General features: G+C 40.1%; 2 protein-coding genes across 2 annotated transcripts; both read right to left on the bottom strand.

The window, feature by feature from the left end:
• Positions 1-5,248: 5,248 nt before the first annotated feature.
• Positions 5,249-9,126, bottom strand: zgc:112294 (transmembrane protein 17A). The gene is made up of 4 exons (XM_022218972.2): positions 8,896-9,126; positions 8,165-8,271; positions 6,420-6,533; positions 5,249-6,169 (listed from the first exon to the last, which is right to left on the bottom strand). Exons 1-4 carry the CDS (start codon positions 9,020-9,022, stop codon positions 5,849-5,851), a joined length of 669 nt encoding a protein of 222 aa, XP_022074664.1. The 5' UTR covers positions 9,023-9,126; the 3' UTR covers positions 5,249-5,848.
• Positions 9,127-9,347: 221 nt separating this feature from the next.
• Positions 9,348-11,388, bottom strand: selenoe (selenoprotein e). Its single transcript, XM_022218975.2, has 4 exons — positions 11,246-11,388; positions 10,903-10,979; positions 10,530-10,608; positions 9,348-9,701 (listed from the first exon to the last, which is right to left on the bottom strand). The coding sequence occupies exons 1-4, from the start codon at positions 11,351-11,353 to the stop codon at positions 9,558-9,560; spliced, it is 408 nt and encodes a 135-aa protein (XP_022074667.2). The 5' UTR covers positions 11,354-11,388; the 3' UTR covers positions 9,348-9,557.
• Positions 11,389-23,367: the final 11,979 nt, after the last annotated feature.

Raw genomic sequence — 23,367 nt, 5'->3', positions numbered from 1 at the left:
ACGGCTGTTTTGATCAATGTGTTGAAGGCTACGGATGTTGGTTTGAGGAAAGCACAGGCGATATATTGATAAATGCTCAAGGAATGATCTAACCCTCTGAACTCCAAGCAGTTTCTGGGCGTTTTCGTGTTCACCTTTACTCACCGTGGGCTCATTTTTCACTGCGAAATGAAGTCCTGCACCTCTATGGAACCAGCACAACCATGACTAGAAGTAGAGAGAACTCAAAAATGTCTTATGTGTACTGAGATGCCATAAATCATGAGAAAGAAGGAAAGAAATTTTGAATTCATTGATTATTTATGTCACAAAACTCGAGGAAAAACTGAATCGAATTGTCCAGCAGGTTTCCGAGTGTCCAAAGGTTTTACAAATACTGGGGAAAAAATGAAAAAAAAATCAAAGTTCCGTTTAATATTATTAGTAGATTTTTAATTATTTGCATGTCTGCTACCTCTAACTAAACTGTCCTTGCCCACCAGCTTTAGAAAGATCTTTCACCATGCTGAATGTATCTCCCAACAACTTGCTCCTTGTTATACCATTTTTGGTATGATGCATGGATTTTATTCCTTATTTATGCATTATTTCCCCCTTAATCTCTCTAATGTATTTACATGTCTCTTATCTACTTAGTGCAAACACAGCCTGTAGTGCATCTGAATGTTTTTCATGTGGTTGTTAGTCAGAGCTCAGTCACAAATGGCTTAATTGTTGCACAGAAGAGATCAGACTTTGTGTTTTTACAGCATCTTCCTAGTACAAATTATTTATATTTGGTGATTTTTTTAAAAAAAAAAGAAACGTGGTATAAAGTGGTTTTGATAAACCATCAGAATTTGAGGTTTAGATTTGGTTCATTTTCCTGACAGAACAGCACATCACACTTGATTGGTTTGTTTGAACAGTTTCTGGCTGTGATAAATCGTGTAATTTTGGCATTTTTTTTCCAAAAGATATCGTGCCTTTCAAACCCTTCAGTGGTTTAGAGGATTTAAACAGATCAATACATCAATAAAATTTGTATTAATTCCAACTGATGTTTGTGATTTTTTTTTTATAGTGCTAAACCAGACTCGCCTCTTCTGTAACGACTAGTTTTCTCTTTTGCTTAAAAAGGATAAACACATTGGAAGTGACTCTTCTATGAGCACATCCCTTGACTTCAACGGTGGCCACAAAGAGACAGCTTTTGCTCATTTTGCACTCAGACTACAGTCAAAGACAGTCAATTGGTATTCTTCCTGCTTTGTCCTGGAAATTAAATTTTAATGGAGTGTAAAGTAATGAAGTAGATTTTCATTAATACCAGAGCTGATTCAAAAAGCAGCAGAGATGCCAGAGCAGCTCCTACTAAATTGTCTCGTTTGATTTTTGGGCCTCAGAGTTTTCTTTCTCTTAATATTGAAGTACCAAAGTTTCTTGTTTAGACATCTCCACATGATATATGTTTGAGATGGTAATTCTGGAATCAACAGACAGACAACAAACAATTTGGAAAGCAGCAAGTGAAATCTGGCCTCTACATATAAACCAGGAGGAGCTAATGAGTGACAAGGTGCAGCTGGAGAGCCAGGTGAAGGAGATCAGGTGATTAACAAGGCAAGAAACCACAAAGACGAGACAAAAGGAACAGCTAAACACAAGTGGAAATAAATCAACAATAAAGCACCCACCCTTAAATGAAAATGTTACACCTTTCAGAAAAACCTAAATGATATTTCCAGGTTTTGTTTAGGATGTTGTGATGATATATACAAGTTCTATTTCTGATGAATGACACTGATCAACCCCTACATCTGCTCTCAATACAACTTGTACAAAAGGGTGACAAATTTAAGATAAAACCTGAACTCCTGAGGTATACAGTGAAGGAATTTAGTGGCTCTGTTGTGCTGTAGGAGGCATTTTTCTGCCATGATTCAATTCACTACATATACTCACCATTCCTCTAAGTCTTAGAGGAATGGGCCACTGCAAGTAAGTACAAAGTTGTCCTGAGTGATCACATTTATCCTGAAAAGAATTCTACCCTGATGAGCAGTTTCCTTCAGGATGCTCCCAGCAAGGAGCACATGGGCTTACTAAACATTAAGTGAAAATGATGTGAATCAGATGCGATGGCCTTCACAGTCACCAGATCTCAACCCAGCTGAACACCTATTACAGATTTTGGTCCAAAAGCTCTGCACCATTATCATTAAATTACCTGTGTAGATTTTCAGTCATTCAGGTCATCGTCAGAACTTCAGTAGAAATCAACTGGACTTATCCTGTAGGCTCTTGAAAATGTTTCACCTCTCATCCAAGAGGCTTCTTCAGCTCTAACTGATGGGGAGTTACAGAATTTATAGTAACTCCAGCTCACATGGATAATAGCCCATTAATGACCCAGGACTCGCATGACTTGAGGCGTGAATTGTTGTGAAGCCAGGAGGTCTACCAACAACGACAGGAATCATGATGATAGAGCTTCCAGACGTTAATGATGGCAAAACTTTCTGATGAGAGACCTTATCACTGTGTTAAAGGTGCTTGATGAGTGTTGTAGCAAATTAGCCGCAAATGAGGAAATATCTTTTGGCAAAATGGTGTTCTATCCCTTCAGTAGAGTTCCAGAAACGTGGAGAATCAATACCAAGGAACTTTGAAGCTTCACTAGTGGCACATGATGGTCCTAAACCTTAACAAGACACTTTATGTTGTTTTTTTCTTTAACTTATCACCTCTCTGAATATCACTTCTGATGCATCATGATAGTTTGGTAGATACATGCATCATAACCACAACGTCTTACATCTGTCTGAGTCTTCTAACTGTATATCTGTTGCTGTCAAATTTCATATTTCACCTTTATTTGATAAACACATGCTCAAAAAATGAGCAGCACTGTTTATTTTTGACAGTATAGTTAAGAAACGGTTAGATGTCTGTATCTGGTTGAAGGACCTTCAAAAGTTTGGAGTCTCTTAGAAAAGACCTTATTTTTTGAAAGAAAAGCATTTTTTTTTCAATGAAGATATCATTAAATAAATCAGAAATCCAGTGTAGACATTGTTAATGTGCTAAATGACTATTCTAGCTATAAACGGCTGATTTTTAATGTAATATCTCCATAGGGGTACAGAGGAACATTTCCAGCAACCATCACTCCTGTGTTCTAATGCTACATTGTGTTAGCTAATGGTGTTGAAAGGCTCATTGATGATTAGAAAACCCTTGTGCAGTTATGTTAGCACATGAATGAAAATGTGAGTTTTCGTGGAAAACATGGCATTGCCTGGGTCGGTATATGTAAATGTGTGTGTACGTGTGCAGATATATGTAGAGGCATAGCTTTAATATGTGTAAATGTGAAGATCTGTTAACTGGATGTAAAGTGTGTGTCTGCATATTTGTCATGGATATAATTCTCCTTCTACTTGAATGTGATGTGATTTATTGCTGCTGTTTTTATCTTATACAATAACACAGCACCTAGTATTAAAAACACCAGATAAACAGTTTTCCTCGTGTTATCTCAGCTCTGGTTTCTGTCATTTTGTCATTGTGCTATTACACCAAACCAAGCTGCTGTATTGTCAGTACTGATAGCTACTTCTTACACTCAACACTGTCACACGGGTAAAATAAAATGCTTTCTTTAAAGGGAGATTTAAATGCAGTTTGATCAGACCTTTAATGCATCGTGGTGCTACTTTGCTTGTTAGATCAAGATACACTTGTTACAGCAGTTGCAGCTTTTTTTCCCGTCTTCAAAAAAATAAGAAAACTATTTTTCCAAGTCTCTTCTCTGCAGCAATATGAGATATTGTGTTTATCTCCTCAGCATCTGTTTCTACATGAAATGGAAAGCATGAGTCCTGTCCTCCACGCTGAATGTTTTTCCCTTTTCCCTTCTCCAGTGCGGCAGCCACTGCAGCTTGTTGTTTCCTGAATGTAAAGTAGAGCGGAATAAGCGTGTTGTATCACAGAAACTGTGTCTCTCGCATAGCCGGCTTGTTGACTATTTAGTGCAGCACTCTAAATAATTTCTCACAAGCAAATCACTAATGAAGCACCGAATGCTGTCTGTAAGCTGCAGCGAAAACATTTTACATTCAAGCAAAGGGAGGAGAGAAAACAGAGGTGTAGACAACAAACTGTGTCATCGATTTTCATGTGGACTCAACCGAGAGTTATAGATTATCAAACTATAAATCATGTTCATCTGTGGACAGGCCTAACCTTTATTCCTTTGCCAGAGGGTTTCCTGATCAGGACATGTGCTGCATGATAATCTATTCTCATTGGGCTTTGCAGCACTGTCAGACGCTCCCCATCTTTCTTTTGGTCACTGACTGCCACAGTGTGGTCATAAATATTTAACACAGCTCCACTGCAGTTAGGTTTCAATTCGGTTACTATACAAGCTTTACGAAATTAGATTCTCACTTATCACACCTTAAGGTTAGTATTATATACTGTAAGAATGACGTAAAGTTAAATTGGAGAGAAATGTTCACATCTTCCAGAAACAAAAGAACAGGTTGCTCTCTACCTGTGAAACACTAATCCTGTCTCCTGGGCAAAAAAAAAGAAGAAGAAATTGAATCCACCTTAGCACAACAATTCTATTCTACCAGCATTCCATCATCCATCATCATTAAAGCAGTTAAAAAAAAAAAAAAACATGAAACACTTTAACACTGTTTTATAAAAGCAGCTCCGGGCAACATTCTGCCGTGTAGTTCTGATCCGGGATCGTTGTTTGATGGCGTATTTTTCCTCTATTCCCTTCGGAAAGTCGTGTCACTCCATGACAGTTTGGCTGACACAGCATCATTTCTTGACAGTCATAGAGGGACTAAAGTGATGTTCTTCATCTTTTTAAACATCGACAGCAAATGTCAGGATGTGTTTCTAAAGACCTGTCATATTAAACCACATCAGAAGTCATATGAAGAAGATGTGGGACAGTTCTGCACAGCGGTGACCTCAAGAGACCAGAATGCAAAGCAGACACAATGCATGTAGCATGACACAACCCAGTTTTTTACAAAATAGCTCTTTTTTTAAGTGCTTACAATGCCACAACTGCTCGAAAGTTTGACTGAAACTGTAGAAAGCTGTTGTTGAAAATTTTCTACCGAGTACTTTTTGTATGGAAAATAAATAATTGTTCTGTGTTTTTTTCTTTAATTAAAAACAACTGTAGCATCTTAGAAACAAAATGATTTTTTTAAAAAGATATTCCACATTGAAAATATGCAATTAATCCTCAGGCGCCAGTTTAATAGGTTACACAGACGTCCTTAAAGGCAAAAATGTCCACATCAAAAACAACAACATAAAAAATGCCATCTACTAATATTATTTTTCACTTTCAAGGACGCAATACAAAACTGAGGTCCAACAGTGTGAGATAATAAATAAAATCAGAAAAAAAACATGAAATTAAATTCAAAATTGAAGATTTATGTATTTGTCGCTTCTCTGTGCACATGTGTACGCACAAAATCAGTAAAAAACAATAAATAAAATCAGTAAAAACAATAAATCCAAGGTAAATATTAGTATGGAACATTCTGCGCTGACTTCTGCTGAACTTTGAGACTAGCTTTAAACACTTCAGAGTTTCTTGAATCGGTAATTGGGTGACCATGTTTGGGGGACTTTTATCTTTAAGGTCCTAAGTGTTTTGGGTTTTTTTTGCAACCATCAAGCATTACTGATGCATTATGGGGGCTGAGGTTAACTTAGTTTTACTAAATGCATTAACACAGCTAAAATGATGTTGTTGTTTTTTTTTAAAGGACAAGAAAAGTCTCACAGGCACATAAAGGTTACCAGAGGATGGATGTTTACTTTAATGGAACATATCTTGGCTGGGTGACACCGGCAGCACACTGCGGTGGTAGGGAAGGCCGTAGACTGGGCTCATCCCTGTGTGCCGGAAGCCCTCCACCTTTCCAAACTGGCGCAGATAGAAGAGCAAGGTAAGCTTTCGGGTCATGGTCCTGAGCGCCAAGAAGGAGGCCAGGATCTGGGCGAGGAGGAAGAGGAGGTAGACGGAGTGGACGGCCCTCTCCAGAGGCAGGATGATAATTCCTTCATCGGTCAGGAAGAACAGCAGCACCGGCAGCTGGAACATGAAAGACAGGAGCCAGAAGGCTGCCAGCTCTGGCACCTGATGACAGAAAGGAAAAGGGAGAGACTCTGGGTTGGTGCGCAGAGGCGATGCAAAGATAGATCTGTCAGGCATCAAGTGCTTGGGTTGTATCCACATGAAAGCACAGAAACACACACAGTAGCAAAAACAGGGCGTCGTGGCCAAGAGCTGGTGGAATATTTAAGCAGCCATTTCCTCCTCTGTGCTGTTCAGAGTTCGTAGAAGAGCTTTGTGTTGGCAGTTCAAAGCGGATGCGAGTTTGAATTACCTTTTCTTCGAGGTTGCCAATGTAGCCCAGATAGAGCCGGACCACTTCAATGAGCGTGAGGAGGATCATCCCGGTGATGAGCAGAGCCTGGTAGTAACCGGCCAGATGGTAGAACTGGAGACAGAGCGGAGATGGACTGTCAGAATACGGAGATAACCTCACATTTGATCTGATTCATGATAAACTGAGTTAGCTCTTCTTCTTGTCTGTTTGTCTACACTTTCATTCACTTAACTTTGATCTATTTGTTTTCAGTTTTCTTGCACATTTTTTTCATACATGCTGTTATTTTTCTTTTGTCAGTCAGTTTTAATTATTAAATATATATCTGCGTGCACTTTATCCAACGTGTCTGTATGAGATTTGAGACAACAAACATGTTTTTAAAAGTCTGTCTCTTGTCAATAACATATACAGTTGTGTATTTATATTTATCAGCTTACTAATAACTTTATTATATATTTCTCTTATATGCTTTCATATGCGTCTCGTCTTTTTAAACTGTTTTAATCAGTCAGTTTTAATTATTCTATAAATCTGTGTGCACTTTATCCAACATGTCTGTATGAGTTTGACAAGATTTGATATCTTGTAAATTGCAGAAAACTCATTTGTTTCGGAAAAGTTCTCTCTTGTCAGTAAAACGTATAGTTATGCATCTTTGTTTATCATTTTATTTTCAGTTTCATTGTATACTTTATCTTTTGCATGCTTTTATTTTTCCTAATGACTTTGAAACATTTTGTCAGTTTTAACTATTCTATAAATCTGTCTGCATTTTATCCAACTTATTAAAATTACATTCAGCTCTTTATCACTTTTTCAATGTGAGATTTGATAACTTGCAATTATCTCACAAATATAGTTTTAGAAGACTATCTTTTGTCAATGAAATATATAGTAGTCCTTACCAAAAAATACAACAATAGTAGCACTTAAAATCAAAAATGTAATCAAATTAAATTCTTGAATTACTTACTGTATTAACCTGCATTTTGTTTACATGTTTTATTTAATTCATTTATTTTTAATTTGCATGTAAAGCACTTTAAATAACTTTTGTGTATGACAAGGTGCAATAAACATGCTGACTTTTTTAAAGCACAGAAAACTATGTTATGATTTTAAACCTTTATTTCTAAACCCTGTGTATTTCTGCACATGCAGGCTTTCAAATTATTCTGAAGAAACAACTTTTCCTTCACAATAAGAGGAGAAAGTGGTGAAGTCTACAGAACATGTTCCTGATTGCATGAGGCTGCAACAGTGTCTTTTCTGATTTAACCACTAGATAGAGCCAAAGTCACAAGTTTTCCATTTTGACACAGTGGATTTAAGAAGTGGATTGTGATAAACACAGTTTCTGCTATTTCTGAATACAAAAGAGATCCTCATTAAATACTTTCTTCACATGAGCAAAGCCTTTAACTGCAGTAAAAATATAATTTGATTGTACTCATGGAAATGAACTGTTTGGGTCTTAGGGATCCAGCCGCCATGTGTCACCATGTTTGCACTCTTGGTACCTTTATGTTAAGTAAGAATAGTAAAGCTAGAAAGCTACACTGTCTAGTACATTAAACTGATGAGAAATCAACAAACAAAATGATGATACACTTTGTAGAAATACTTCCTCAGCACGGGTTTATCTCAGTTATTTGACTTCATATTTCTCTGATTTTTAAAAAATAGCATTCTTAAATTTGTGCTATTATTTAGTGTCACATTTCTATGACAAAACTAACCTTTACTTCCAACATGAACACGGCAGAGAACCACCAGCAGGGAAAATAAAACATGTTGAAGTACAGAAGCATCTGAAGGGGAAGGTGAGACACCAGCTCGTTGACCACTGAAAGACAAGTAACGGTACACAAACACTTAGAATTAACACTACTAGTAGTTATTACATACAAACATATATTAAAATAATATAATATAGCATTTTGATCAGCACAGGAGGAAGTTTTAGTGCTGTAAGTTGCAACAGATGTAAAAAAAAAAAAAAAGTGGTCTAAATTGAAAATAGCAAACACTTATTTGCATAAATTATACTTTTTTGAATGTACAAAAGAAGATATAGTGGAGATCCACTAGTTATTACCTTACAAAAATTGAGTTAAAATGTCATATAACCAATTAGTGATTGAAAATACAGCTACATTTAGTAAATACGAGTGTTCGGCATCAAGTATCAGCTTTAGAGGAGTTAAAAATGGCAATTATATGATGGATTTTGACTAAATGACAAACAGTCTGCACTGATAAAGCAAAACTGATCTCAAATTGAACCTAACTTGTATGTAAACATGCCATTTACTTGAAAATATACAGTATAGTTGTCGTTTTGGTGTGCTTCAGTTTTCATAACTGTAAAAATGCAGCCTATGTTCTTGCTATACTACATTAAAATGGATTTTACATTGTACCACATAGTAGAAATACTACACTTATGGTTTTAAACAGCCACACTGACCAGATGCATCCTCCTGCTCCCTTGTGAAGTCGCTGTCTGCCGTCCTGTTGTTGGTGAACACTGAGCCTCCCATGTAGGCCAGACCCATCTGCAGGTTCTCGGGCACAGGAGAGTAAAACACAGGCATTGTGGGTAGAGCCACTGACCATGACCGAGCCAAGGAGTTAGGTAAGTGTAACAGTCCAAAAATGTGTTTGTGTTTCAGAGTCTCCTGCTAATCCTGGCCGTCTCACAAATGCACACACGGAGAAGCAAATGGACCCACAAAGACGCACGCTGCCTGACACTACGGCTAATCAGATTATTGTGAAGGAGGCGGGCTGAGGATTAAGGCCGAAACAGCGGCATGACAGTCAGTTAGTGGCCATTTAGGATGCTCACTCATCCAGTTTGTGAATTCAGCAGTTATTTAAGCTCTATGGAGATCAAATAAGGAGTGCATAATCAGGTAGTTTCAATGCATTGATTCACATTTTTTGTGTTTTATAGTATTTTTATTTAAATTTAGCAAATAAGCACAATGATAGAGCAACACCCTGCACTCTGCACCTGGCCGGCGAGCCCTCAGAGGGGGGCCTGGCTGCTTGTTTCAGCCTTTGGGCCCCGGTCGTCATTAATGCAGGCATGGAAGTGCAGAGGCAGAGTTTGTCCACAAGGTGTCATCACAGCTCGTCCCTGGGGGCTGGCAAGGGGAAATGCTGGAACTCCTTTGGCACCTCTTCCCCTTTCTGGGACCTCTTGTAGAAACCGAGAGACTCCAGCAGGCTGCTGATTTCGTCCGCCTTCATTTTCTTCACGGGAACAGTCTGATGTTTCAGGAAGGAAGCACATGCAGGAGGACAGACATGTCGGACATATGGTTAAAAGCTTTGAGGCAGTGCACATTATTATGTGTTCGTAAGAGTAAGAGTTCTTGCATCTAATATCAAATCCTCTTGGATCAGCATCTGTTGCTGCGTAAATAGCGGCGACTTCACTTGACTTGGACAATATGGTTTAGCAGCACTGGATTTTTCGTCTTGGATATTTAATCATTTAGTCATTTTAAAGTCCAACTACACTCTCACATCATGAAACCATAAATGAAAACATTAAAATCCAAATAAAACAGAAGACAAACTTCCACAAGCACCCATATAAGAAGCTTTATACGGGGAAAGAAACGATAAAACTCAACTCAAGAAGGCAGTAAAATGTGAGAGCAGTTTGCCTTTAAGTGTACCATTGTGCATTTACTAAAGGAAAGTCATTCTTACTGGTTTCACTGGGGAGTTTTCCTGTCCCACATGACAATAACAGGCTTTTAAAATTCTGCAAGGAAAGACTCCAGAAGTTGTAATTTCAGTGCCATGCAAATGTTCAAATGCATATCAGCATTCATATCAACACTGTGCAAAAAGAGACACCTCTCAGCTCTCAGAAAGCCTGATTTCTGTAGTTTTTCTGTTTTAACTCGGAGCATTTCTTTTCAAACACACCCTCTCCGTGCGATTCTGTATCAGACGGAGGATCTGATATCAGATGCAGCAGTCTTAAAACTTCCCTCCAAGAGTCTGTCTTGACATTCTGGCACTCCCCAGATAAGCCCCATCACAGGGCGAGATGAATAAAAGATCCCTGAACTCACATCTCACCTTTACAACCTCGTCCTTTTCGTTATAGAATATCAGACGGGGATTCTTCTCCTCCGATGAATCATACTCCAAGTTGTGGCTACACGGTTGGGAAAAAGAAGCAGATCAAGGAGAAACAACAGGTAGGCAGTGTTGTGAAGAATGAGGCACATCCATCTGTTTTTCTTTCTCATTTTTGGCTATTTTTAGACCCACTTTGCATGATTTCAACTTGGAAGAGTTTTTGCAGAGCTGGCACTGCGCTTGGCAACTTGCTAGGAACACTGTTTTGATTCTGAAAAAGAGGTCATGAGAAAATCAGGTGTGCTTTTTTTGCGGAAAGGTCACGTCTCACAAAAAACACAAACAAACATGAAGAGAGCAACAAGGATACTATAAAGCCGATCGCTCCATGAGGAAATGATAGAGCTCCGGCAGCTTCTTTATGGCTCATCCGACCACACTGGGAGCCTGCAGGGATGACAACAGGCAGTTGTTAAAACAGCATGACAAACAGCATTGTGCATGCTTCGCTCTTTATGTGATCAAAGGTGCCAGAAATAGGTTTCAAATCAGCTGAATTGACATGACAGCTCATGACTTATTCCCTCATCTTACTCAGTTCCCCCATATGAGCCTTGAATGTTTTTGCTGCGTCCCCTCTCCTCCTGTCATGTATATTTAATTTCATATCACAACATCCTGAACAAAGAGGAGAGATTTCTGTCTGCACTCACCATCAGTTTAGCTCTGGCTATGAGAGCTTTTTCTTCCACCGCTGTGTCGTTGCTAGTTTCTGATGCCCCAACAGTGAGGGGAAGCGTGAGCACCAAGAAGGCCCACATTTTCACAACTAATTTGTATCTTCGTCTGCTTTTGCAAAGATCTAACCAGCAATAAGTAACCCTTTAATCTACTGGGAGAGTTTCTCGGGTTGGACAAAACCATGACACATTCCCACAGGGGAGCAGCACCCACCTGTGTTCAACTGTTACACTCTCTCTCTTGGATGACAAATTCTCCTTCTGAGAACTGGGTTACCGGTTCACCTACTAGTCTACATGCATGCTCTTCTTTTGCCACAGTCCTGCTCATTATGTTGTGTTTGATTTTCGAGAAGCCATGCATAGGCCCCGGGGCTCTATACCTTATAGTTTCTTCCACATCAGTTGTCATTGAAGGCCCACAGAATCCATAGAACATCTGCTCTCTTATCACTTTTTCCCATACAGTAAACTTGCAGGTGGTTGATGGCCTCTGAGAGCCAGACTCACATTCCTGAGTGCTGACAGCCGAAATTGAGCTAAAGTCGATTTAACCAGCAATTATACTCATTTGTCACTTTTTAAAATGTAATTGAGGAACTTGTTTGACTTGTCAGAAAGTATTTTGGATCTCAAAGGATGATTTTCATATTATCTGTCTGAAGGAAATATTTCTATCTTCTCCAGCTCATGTCATTGATTCACCCATTATAATTACAGTCATAATACAGAATGAATTATCACTTTCATGTCACGTGACTATGCTTGAATGTTTTCAGAAATAGGTCATATGCACACATTTTCAGCTCAATTACCCAGCCTGCGTTAGGCTTAGTCCTCACCTAAAGACAAATGAATCTTTGTTTTAGTCTAGGCGGTATACTTGGTGTCTGTGGAACCATCCTCTAAACCCTATAATCATGTTTCACTGCACTGTCTGTGCATTGATTGAACAAAACAGTGTGTGTGAGAGAGGACAACATTAGCAACTATATGGCATTGCTGCCTTTAACCACTACCACGGACTGTACATAAGAGATGGACAAAGTAATTTTAATGTTACTCACAGTATTGTTTTGAAGCCTCTAGTTTGGCATGTTAGTCTGTTGAAACCAGATGCAACAAGCAACAGTTCGATCTGATTGGAGAGCCCAAAGATCTGTCAATCACAGAGTAGCTTCACTCTAAAACATACCCTTCTTTATTGGTTATTTTACCCAAACTGGGACTATAGTTGACAAAAATGAGATCATATATATTGAAAGAGACTTGAAACAAGTGACTGAGATCATAAAATCATGAGGAAAATGTTTACTAAGATAGCAAATTAAATTAGAAATTGGGTCATTTTCTCATTGACTTCTATACAAGTGGACTAACCATGAGTCACTCCCTGCTGGCATCAAAAAGAATGCAGATTAAAGGAATTTCGGCTTTAGCTTCACCTTTCAGACCTGAAGGCTATGTCCATATGCCTACCAACAGTCTCTGTGGAAACCCGTTAAGATAACCACCATTCCTCTCTAGGTCTTTACCACACAGACATAAAAATGGTGAGGATTTTCATATGTAAATCTCACCAAGAAAAGGAAAAAGATCATCTTTGAGTTCTAGCTCTTTACCACACAGACATGACAGTGGTGGTGATCTTCACATTCAAGTCTCACCAAGTAAGTAATTAAATACGTTTTCTAAAAAGTCAAAATAAAACTTTAATTCTCAGTAATTCACCCCTGTTCTGCATTGCCAAACAAATATCTTTGTAAAGTTTTCACTATTGTACTGTTGTTTTTCTGACCAAAAACATGAGTCTCTGTCTTTCTAACTTCCTCGACTTTTCTTTCTCTCTTTGTCACAGCTGTGTTGTAATTGCATGAGCAGTAATGTGCTATTCCATTTTGTTCTCTCTATGAAATCAGACTTTTTGTAACAGCGTAGCACATTCGTACTGTGTCAACACCCTGGAAGAAGAAAACATCTCTCCTCTCCAAGTTTACTCAACTGCTCTGTGTGTTGGTGGAAAAAGAAAAAAAAGCAAACTCATCAGGTCACCGCAAGAGGGCAGTAACGCCTACATGTACACTTCCTGGCAGTTTGGCGGGTAAAATGTACTTCCAAATCCTAGCCACAGACAATTATGTTTCCAACAAAAATAAACCATTCCTGCCTGGAATGCTGAAGCAAAACCATCTTGCTGTCTCTATCTTTTCCAGACTGTGCAGCTCAGAGTCCTGTGCTCTGCATGTACTGTTTGGGATTATGTGTCAAATGGCAGTAAAACAGTCCCTCTTTTTTAACAGGGTTTCCTCCCCTCGGCAGCTGTCGTAAATTTGCCGGCTTCTCTTGCAGGAGTTTGTATGTTTGTGTCTGAATGTTCCAGTCCTCTTTCCCACAATCTAACTTCAATCTGACAGAACTTAAAAAGCTGATTTGGAGGTAATAAAAAAAGAGAGTTGATGACGAGAGAGAGCGAAAGCAGAAAACACAAGGAGCAGTGGGGGTTGGGTGCTCTGGCTGAGGCTGACTCCTCGGTCTATATGTGTGGATGCATACCATATGTGTTCACCATCAGCATGTTTCAGCTTACATCACATGGTGCGTGCCAGAAAAAAAGGGGTTGTTGTTATTATTAATCTGCTGACAAAGGGAAAACCATTTATAAGGAGCGCTTTAAGGAACCAAAATGACGAAAACATTCGCAAAAAAAGTTCGTACTGAGCAACTTTTTCCAGTAGGAGTTTTCGCAAATTGCAACACTTGCAGCTGGCGAGAGATCAAACGCTGAAACACCTCGCTGCAACCCGGCCTCCTTCAGAGGGCTTGTTGTAAAGACACACACACACTTCCTGTTTCTCCAAAGCACCGGATGCTGCCTATCCATATAGTTATGTTTGTGTGTCTTTTCTCCTGTGATGTGCAAAATCATTTGTGAGAAATCTTTGCACCCCTGTTGATGTTTAGTTGTATGTTTAAGGATAAGTAGGGGGAGATGGATCCAAAACATAGTTTGTGCCAGTTTTAAACTTTTATCTGCGTGTGTGTGCTTATCTGTCTGGAGCCTCGGGGCAACGGGGGGGAGAAGCCTGCTGCCTGTCTGCCTGCTGCGCTGCAGTCTGCTCATAAAGAAGAGAGGCAGCATTGAAGGAAGTGAAGGCCATGTGGAGGACTTCATTCAATAACAACACAATGCCGACGAGTGTCCTCCACTGTACACTGTACGAGCAGTGGACATAACCTCATGGAGGTCCAGGTTCAAGATGCAAAACATTATTTTCTCCAGTCATTCACTCATCCAGTCATCTTGCTTTCTTTACTGGGCAATTTGACACAACTTTATTGGTAAAAATTACAGTGAATTAGGAAGTGAAAACAAGCCAGATGGGAGGGGAAACGTCTATGCGTGACAGCCACTGTAAGCAAATTTACAGCTCACGGGGTAAATGGGAACGTCACCGAGTTTGATTTAGCTTGTGGTGAGCTTGAACCTACGACCTAAAATAAGTGGCTCCAATTATCTGCACGCAAGGAGACCGCAGAAGGCTGCGCGACGCTGCCGGCCTTGGCAGAGGATCGCTCTCGTACAGTCATGGATGACGAGGATGGTTTTTGCTGCAAGTGACCTTGTTTGCTGTGATGGTGAAAGTGTGAGAGAGTTTCAGGTTTTTACTAAGATTATGGCATATTTAGTGAGTTTAAAGGCACAGTATACATGCATAAGACAATGTGTAGACCCTAAATAAAATAAAACATCCATAAAATAATTTTTATAAGGGAAAATAAAAGGCAAAAACCCAACTCAAGAAGGCCGTAGCATATGAGAGCAGTTTATTTTTAAATGGCTCATTGTGCATCTATTCCACCCCCTAAAAATACATTTATTCAACTACACTACTTAAATACTATTTTGAAGCCATTCTGCACCCTGATCACATTTGATACTGATGTGATAACAATAGGGAGACGCACCAGTGATAACAGTTAAGGCATTAATTTATAAAATCAGCTTAAACCAAATTAATTACCATAACGGGGTTGTTAAAATCAGTTAAATCAGCGGTGTGCACGAGTGAGTAATGTGTTGTAAGGTGCCAGCCAAAAACGTAAGCAGTAAACTAATCAAACCAGGAGGTGGGATGCCTGTGGAGAAAACAGAGAGAGTGATTAGACTGTAGCCTAAAACTTAAGCAACCCAGGAACACGCTGGGTGCCACAGTTGTTCCTGCTGCCTCCTGCAGAGAAAATAGAAATAGAGTTTAGTACTAGAACAACCCTAAGAGGACCCCGAGGAATCATCCATCCTTTAGCTGTACATTCCTCATCCTGTGGAGGGAAGCTGGAGCTCATCCCAGCTGACACTGGGAGAGTCATGGGGAACACTTTCACTTACTTTCACGCATAACATGTCGATGTAATATGCTTTGTTTGCAATATTCCAATTTCATGTGCAATATGTCATTATCACGTGTGATATTACTTTACTAGCTCAGTATCACTGCCAGTATTAGGCCTTACTTTCCATTTTAGTCTTTTCTTTAAACTTTCAGTAATGTATCATATTTATAGACCCTTTAGTGATCCACGTCACGAATGACGTCACAGCTTTAGCTGGAGGCAAAAGAGGAGCCTGCGGCCGTGACCGAAAGGCGAAAGACTGAGGGACTAGGCTCTATCAACTTTTCTAAAATGTCGTCCTGCTGTGTTTTTGGATGCCAGAATAGGAGGAATGACATTGGCGAACGCAAATTAAAGTTTTATAGGATTCCACCGAACACTCGTGCTCAGAGGGAACGAAGTTGTGGTTAAATGCACTGAGGCGAAAAGACTGGACAGAGACGATGAGCTGCAGTCAATTCCAGCCATTTTCAGTACAAAAAAATCGCTAATAATCTATTTGTAAATAAAAAATATTGAATTCAATTCAAATCAGTTCAGCTTTATTCCAGACACTGGGTCCAAATACACACACCATAAGAACAAGAACACAAAAAGACACAGAAAAAAATACAATCAAAAACAATAACCCGTTAAATATGACGAGAAATACAGGGATGCGCATCGCGAGGTGCATTTCCTTGAAAACGACCGATTAGTGGATTATATACCGACTTCAAGACATGTTTTGGACAAAATAGTTTACTGGCTTGTTTCGTCTGGATGTCCAAGGTTGGATTATGGCCGTTTTTTGTGGAATATTTTCATCTGTGTGTAATAATGAACCCGGAAATGTGAGTCGCGCTGTGTACGTTAAAGCCGTGTACGTTAAAGCCGTGTACAGAGAAAGGATGGATGGATATTCGTTGTCTGTCGGACAAATGTGTTTATATTACCCGCTGTGGTAATCACATCTGAAAGTGGTTTATACCGGCGGATTCATGAGAATCTAAGCTTTCCATCGGCGTATAGTGTTTGTATAATCGCGTTTGCAGCCTTCGGACATTCTTTAAATTCCTATGCAAATTAGTAAGTGTACCGCCGATGGTACACTTAAGTTTAACGGGTTAAAAATGCTCGAGTTTGCAGCGCAAACTCCCAGCGCAAACTATATACTCCCAGTCCCGCTTGACTTCTCGCTCCGCTTTTGCCTCCAGCATAAGCCCCGCCCACAAAAAAACGTCACAATGTTTGTAAACAAATAAAGGGTCTATATCCTATTGCTTTCTAATTTTAGACACTGGATTTACAAATGATATTTATATTTTTATTCTCATCTTGTCTTATCGTATCTTTTCTTTCCTTAACTTAACTTATCTATTCTTACCTTAGTCTATCCTAATCGTATTGTATCTTATCTTTATGTAACGTAACGTAACGTAACGTAACTTTATTGTATCTTAACTTCTTATCTTATCTCATCTCATCTCATCTCATCTCATCTTATCTCTAAATAACCCATCATGCATGTCTTTGGACTGTTGGAGGAAGCCAACGTGCCCAGAGAAAAAGTGGGAAAACATACAAACACACTACACAAGAAGACACATTTTGCCCCTAAATTTCTGTACAAATGTAGAAAACTTCAATGTATTGTAAACATATTGCTCTTATTTTAGGGAGACGTTTGACATTAGGCTTCCTTTCTAAGCTCTGGATGTGACAACAGACATAGCTAAGCTAGCTGTTCATTTCTCTTTCTAGCATTTTTATTAAAACAAGCTGATTCATATTTAATGGACAGATGTACCAAATGAGGCAATCTTCTCATCTAACCGGCAAAAGTTAATACATATAATTCCCAAAATGTTGAACTAAGTAAAAGATCTGACTGCTTCTTCCTCTAGCAGTAAATCTCATATCAGGGTCCAACAGCTGGCACTGACTCTCCATTCCAATATTCAATATTCACACCTTATTCAGCTGTTGTGACATTTTTATCTGAGCTATAAACGACTCTTGATTGAAGTCGCATATTAGTGGCTTGACTCACTCCCAGCTCATTTGTTCCTGTTTGTCTTTCTCTCTCCTTATTTCTCGTCTTGTGACCTTTCTACTTTCTGGACAGATTTGGTGTCTCCGTTTGTAAGCGGTTCTTCACATATTTAAGCGTTCTTTTCATTTGAGTATTCTGATGCAGGCCACATCCTGAAAGGATACAGCTTTTACCTTGTTGTCTCCAAAACACCATCTGGTTCATTAGAAGGGATGATGAAAAGCTGAGTGCATTAGCAATCAGACTGACCACTTAAAAAACATGTTTACCTGCAGAAACCGAAGCTGCGCTGAGCAAAAAAATGCAAATGAAAAGACCTGAAATTAGTGCTGGCAACACCGTCTGATTGACAAATTATCTGTCAAAACTGTAATTTCATGGATTAGCACTTCTGGGTTTGTAGGAAAGTTTTGACAATTCTAGGACGTTTGTGATGGATGATGTGAGCAATTTGCTCGTGCACTTTTGGGGAGCTTGTTGGCCACTGGTCAAGTGATTCAGTCTCGCAATCTGTGTTTGGGCACTGTGACAAAGTGTAGTCACACTGCACTTATTTAGAAAATCAGTGTGATTCCTCATCCTCTGTTCTGTGTCTGACCCTGACTCCTGACCTCGAAAATAGAATTTCCCCTACAGAGGTCAAGTAAGTATCACATTGCTGAAGCAACAACAAACACCACACTCCAGTCCACACACAACTGTGTTTACGATTTAGCAACAAGAGCACATTTTTTAAAATACAGCAGTGACAGCTTTTGGCATGGTATGTAGGTCAAGTAGGAATAATTTCGCTGCAAAAGATTCCCATAATTGCATATTTAAATGGGGAGCAGAATAAGGTGATAAATGGGGGCGGCATTGTGGCGGATGTGAGGGAAAAGGTTTGTCGTGGAGGTGGGAACCGGGTGAGGGTGGCGGAGGGATTTGCACTGATGGATGTCCAGTTGTTGGCCACATCAGAAGAGCCGGTGGGCAAGCAGACAGCAAGCGCTGCTCCCCTCCCCTCTAATCTGCGCCTGGGTAATCAGAAACACATGGCTCCCCATAATGACTCCAGTGTTGTCCTGTGAAGTAGAACAAGGCTGCGAGGGTCACGTATATGTATGTCACTGGTGTGTGAGGAGACACACTCGCACAGAGCCACGGAAAATTTTCTTGAGCCGTGATCACAAATAGTAAATACATCCTGGCATCTGTGTACAAGCTGGAAAGTGTTTCTGCCTTTTTAAGCTCTTATCAAAGTGTGTCTGCGGGTTTAAAGAAAAGTGCCAATAATCCTGACCCAGCCTGAGTCATAAATCTGATGCAGTGTGAAAAATGGGGAAATGTTCCTGCAGGCTAAATGTGAGTAACTTTGCAACAACATGTGTTTCTGTGACTGGTTTTGGCAAAAAAGAGGAGAAAAAACTGGAGTGAAAGTTTCAAACAACAAAGCTGCTGTAAGCTACAGTTCGATGGTCACATACAGGACTGATTGTCGGGACAGCTGGGGTTCACTGCATAAAAACATAAGCCATCTGCTTATTTTCTTTGGGTTTGGGCAGACACATTGGGTCTTGTGATCATTTTCCGTCCCAATATCTCTCTTTTCTGCTGCTCCAGGATGGAGTGAGTGAGAAGCAGAGTGAAGGGGGGGAAAAAAGAAAGAAAAAACTTTGGGTCAGCCTGTGGAATTATGTGAAAGCTGAAACCTCAAGCCACATTATGAAGTCTGAAGTCCCACTTTACTGCACAGATAGCGGATGGATGGGTGTGTGAGGAAATAAAGGACGGGGGGAGGAGGGAAGGGAGTGAACGAGGGAGAAGGAAAATAGGCTACGGAGAACAGAGGAGGAGAGAGGGTTTTAAAGGAAGAAAGGAAAAGAAGAACGGAAAGGAAAGAAAAAAAAAGCATCTGACTGATCTGCTTTCTATTAGCCATCCAAATCTTCTCCCCTAATACACTCGCTCTTTGGAATTATGCTGACAAAGGGGGAAAATCCAGGGCAATTTGAAGTCCCAGACAACTGTTTGCACACCCATCCATGTGAAAGAAAAGGAGAAGAAAAAAACCCTCCTCCATCTGGATGGAGCGAGAAAGAGACTGTGGCTTAATTACATTTCTGGCTATCCATATTCATTCGTCTGTCCACATTTACAGAACCAGCCAAGATGAAAACTGTGTCTATGTGTCTTCCAGAAGTCCCACATGTCCTAACACTGGCAGAACAATGATGCATCGGCTCGGCTCCGAGCGGTTTGAGATGTCACGAGTGCAGCAAAAGTGGGTTGCACTAAAAGTAAATAGTAGTTTTCAGGCTCATACGTTGACTTAAGGCACAACACTGATAGGCTTACCCATCCCAAACTGAGGCCTCCTCCGGTTTTGACCTAGTTTCGGCACTTCACCAGCTCGTCTGAGCATCGATTTGGGAGGTCGGCTTGTTGTGTGGTTTTGCTTTTTAATTTGTGCATTAAGAGCTGCCAATTTTAGCTCTGCGCTGAATGTGAAGGCATTTGTGGGGGTCTATTATGATGACAGTCTTAAATCGCAGAGTGTGTCACTGGAAATCTACAAACACACATTTGACGGTGGTGCTGCCCTACCCCCACCTCCTCCCACCACCTCCATTCTGGTTGCACGCTGACCTCAGTTCTCCGTGGTTTTGGCTCAAGAAAAGCACCGGCTCCATTTCCAGTAAATGTCATTTCATAGTTACTGCATTTCCACAGGGCTGAGAAACAACATTTAACGTGTAAGGAGGGACTGCAATTAGACAGCGTTTCTCGCAGACAGCACGTCGACAGGGGTAAGAGACAAAAACAGCATTTTCGAATCTCCCCTGGCCATGTCTGATGCAATGAATCAGCCAGGGAAATGACAGCGTTTTAGGAAATTGTGCTGCAACAGACACAGATGTATGTCAGACGGTGGCACAAAAAGCACGAAAAACATCAAAACCTCAGACTCTCTGTTATGTTGAGTTTTTTTTTAAAAAGAAATAATTAGCACAAAGTTCACGAACACTGCAAGATTTGCTTTGAAAGTTCCTTTACATGACCAAATGAAACCTTGCCTTTGTCCGCATGCAGCTAAAGTGCATTGCTTTCCACTGAATGCTTCTTACAAGCTTAATCCACTCTTCTACACGGACACCAAAAAAAAAACTGCTTTTGACTCAGTGAACGGTTGAATTAATATTTTGAACCACTTTCATGTGTAACTTGACTCCACTTTCTTTCTGCTTTGCATTGCAGAAAATATTTGTCTTTTTCCCCCTCACTCATAAATTTCTTTCTTCCTCTCCTTGCAGGGACTGAAATGGCTACCAGATGTGGTTCCAATCTGTTCCTGTTTCCATGGAAACACAGGGACTGGAATAGGTTTTTTGAGTCCAGGGCTTTTGGCTGACTCATAAGGACCTCAGTTTTTAAAGCCTCACTGTTTCTACAGACATGGCACATGGAGGGTGCCCCAGCTCCAAAGTCATGTTTAGACTGGCAGCGGTAATGTCGCTGAGCCCCCTTCCCACACTCTTAACCCTCAGCCTTTGACCAGGCTTTGCTTTATCTCCTATAGCTGACTTATTTTCGTACTTTTGTGCTGCGGTGCCAAGGTGAATTTACATTTCAACATTCAAAACCAAGTAAGTAAATCGAGCATGCTAACCCTCTAACTAACTGTAGAAGGAGTGTAAAGAAACAGCCAAGTTTCATAATCATGAGTCTCCCCCATTAAAGTCCATCCACCAGGTGCAGAAATCCATGCAAAGTCATACACACGCTCAATCAACACAGATTACCCCCGAAATGCTGCACGGTGGTGTCACGCAATGCGCATTCTCCAATCTGTGACTTTCCCACAACATGTCAAGAATGAAAAGCCAGAGAACATGTGTTGGTACGCTCAGCTGAGAACCTTCTCCATCTGCAAGCTGAGGACGGGCAGATGGAGGCAGTTGTGTCAACATTCCTTCTCTATTCAGGCAATAAATCTGACTTCAAGCCGTTGTCACATGAAAAATGGGATGATTTTGGAGGGAGGGAGGGTGCCGATTCAAGCACTGGGTTTGAGTGACAATCGGTGAAGGAAGTGAAAAATCAATTCGGAGGCATGAAGGTTGCTGTAGTTGAGTGAGAGAAGTACAAAATGAGGCCAAAACAGGAAATGCATATATCAGATCAAACAGTATTAAAGACTAAACAGTAAGTCTAAAGGCAGTCTAGCAGATTTTTGCTAACTTAACCCTCCTGTTGTCCTGCGGGTCAAATCGACCCGTTTTAAAGTTTTAAAAATGTGGGGGAAAAAAATTTCACAGTCAAAACTTCCACATTTTCAAAATTTTTTAGGAAATTTTTGAACATTTTTTGGTGGGAAAAAACAAACAAATAAAAAAAATGTTTAAGAAAATTCAGAAAAAAATCAACCAAAATCCAACGAATTTTGCTGTCAAATTTGGGGATTTTTTATTTTAAAAAATAACACTTTAGAGGGAAACTTTTCAGGAATTTTCTTCCTGAAGGTTTTGCAAATTTTTATAAATTTGGGTAAATTTTTTTTCTGAATTTTTGGACTTTTTTCAGACAAGGCAACAACATTTTTTGGTAAGGACAACACAAGGGTTATAGCATGGTTAATAATGGCAGTGTTTACATACTGATGTTTAGCAGGTAGAATATTTATCATGTTAGCTTGCAGCAAGCTACTAATTAGCACCAAAGCTTACTTCAGCAGGTCATAAATCAAAGTGCTAGACATATTTCAATTTTGTTCTGGGTAAAATTCAGAATGTGGGGATTAAAAATGTCTAAATAAAACGTCAAAACGATCCAGTTAATAGAAATTTCACTTCACAATACCAAAAATCCTTGGAAACATGGTCCAAGATGGGGATCAGGAATCTCTGTGCTTGATTTTGGGCCCATGATTTTGCAGAAATTTAACAAACATGTTTAAATAAGCATCTAAATAGTCACGCTAATGGTGGTGCTAAAGTCAAAGGATTGCTGAAATCACCGGGGTTCATCCTCCTTGGATAATGAACACATCCAACATTATACTGCATTCTATTCAAAAGATGATGGGATATACTCGATGTAAACTAAAGGGTGGGCTGAGCACCAGTGGTATCAAAGGGTACAAAAGCCAACTGTAAACCAGGCTCAGGTTTCATAGCGTTGAAAATGCGACTTAACACTTTTGCATGCACAGTAAGTAAAACACCACGTCGGAAGAGTAGAATCCAAAACAAAGCCACTTCTGCCCACTGTTGCCTCCTGGTTCCAGTTACCCATCACATGACCCTTCCTTCCATCCATCCATCCATCCATCCAGCCATCCATCCATCCATCCATCCATCACTGCCTTGTGGCCCAGTTTTGCCTACATCCCTCTTCTCCCCTCTGAACGAGGACACATATGCAGCGCGTGATTAACTCCTTAGCACAGACTTTCCACTGTTTTTCCCCCCAATGAAAGGAGCTCTTGTGACCCCCCCATCATGTAGGAGCCAAATCAACAGTCCCCTGGTTCCCTCAGGGCTCTTTGAAGAGCCGCTGTGACCGAATGACTCTGCAGGACTCCTGCCTCGTCCCCGAGACTCTGCAGCCCAGTAGCCAGGAGTCACAGGAAAGGGGTCAAATATCAATCAGCATTCTAATGAATCTCTTTGGAGAGGAGAGTACACCG

Source organism: Acanthochromis polyacanthus, chromosome 7 (assembly GCF_021347895.1).
Source record: "Acanthochromis polyacanthus isolate Apoly-LR-REF ecotype Palm Island chromosome 7, KAUST_Apoly_ChrSc, whole genome shotgun sequence".
NCBI classification, from domain to species: Eukaryota; Metazoa; Chordata; class Actinopteri; family Pomacentridae; genus Acanthochromis; species Acanthochromis polyacanthus.
Note: the sequence above shows the minus strand (reverse complement) of the source record. Positions and strands in the feature narration are given on the sequence as shown.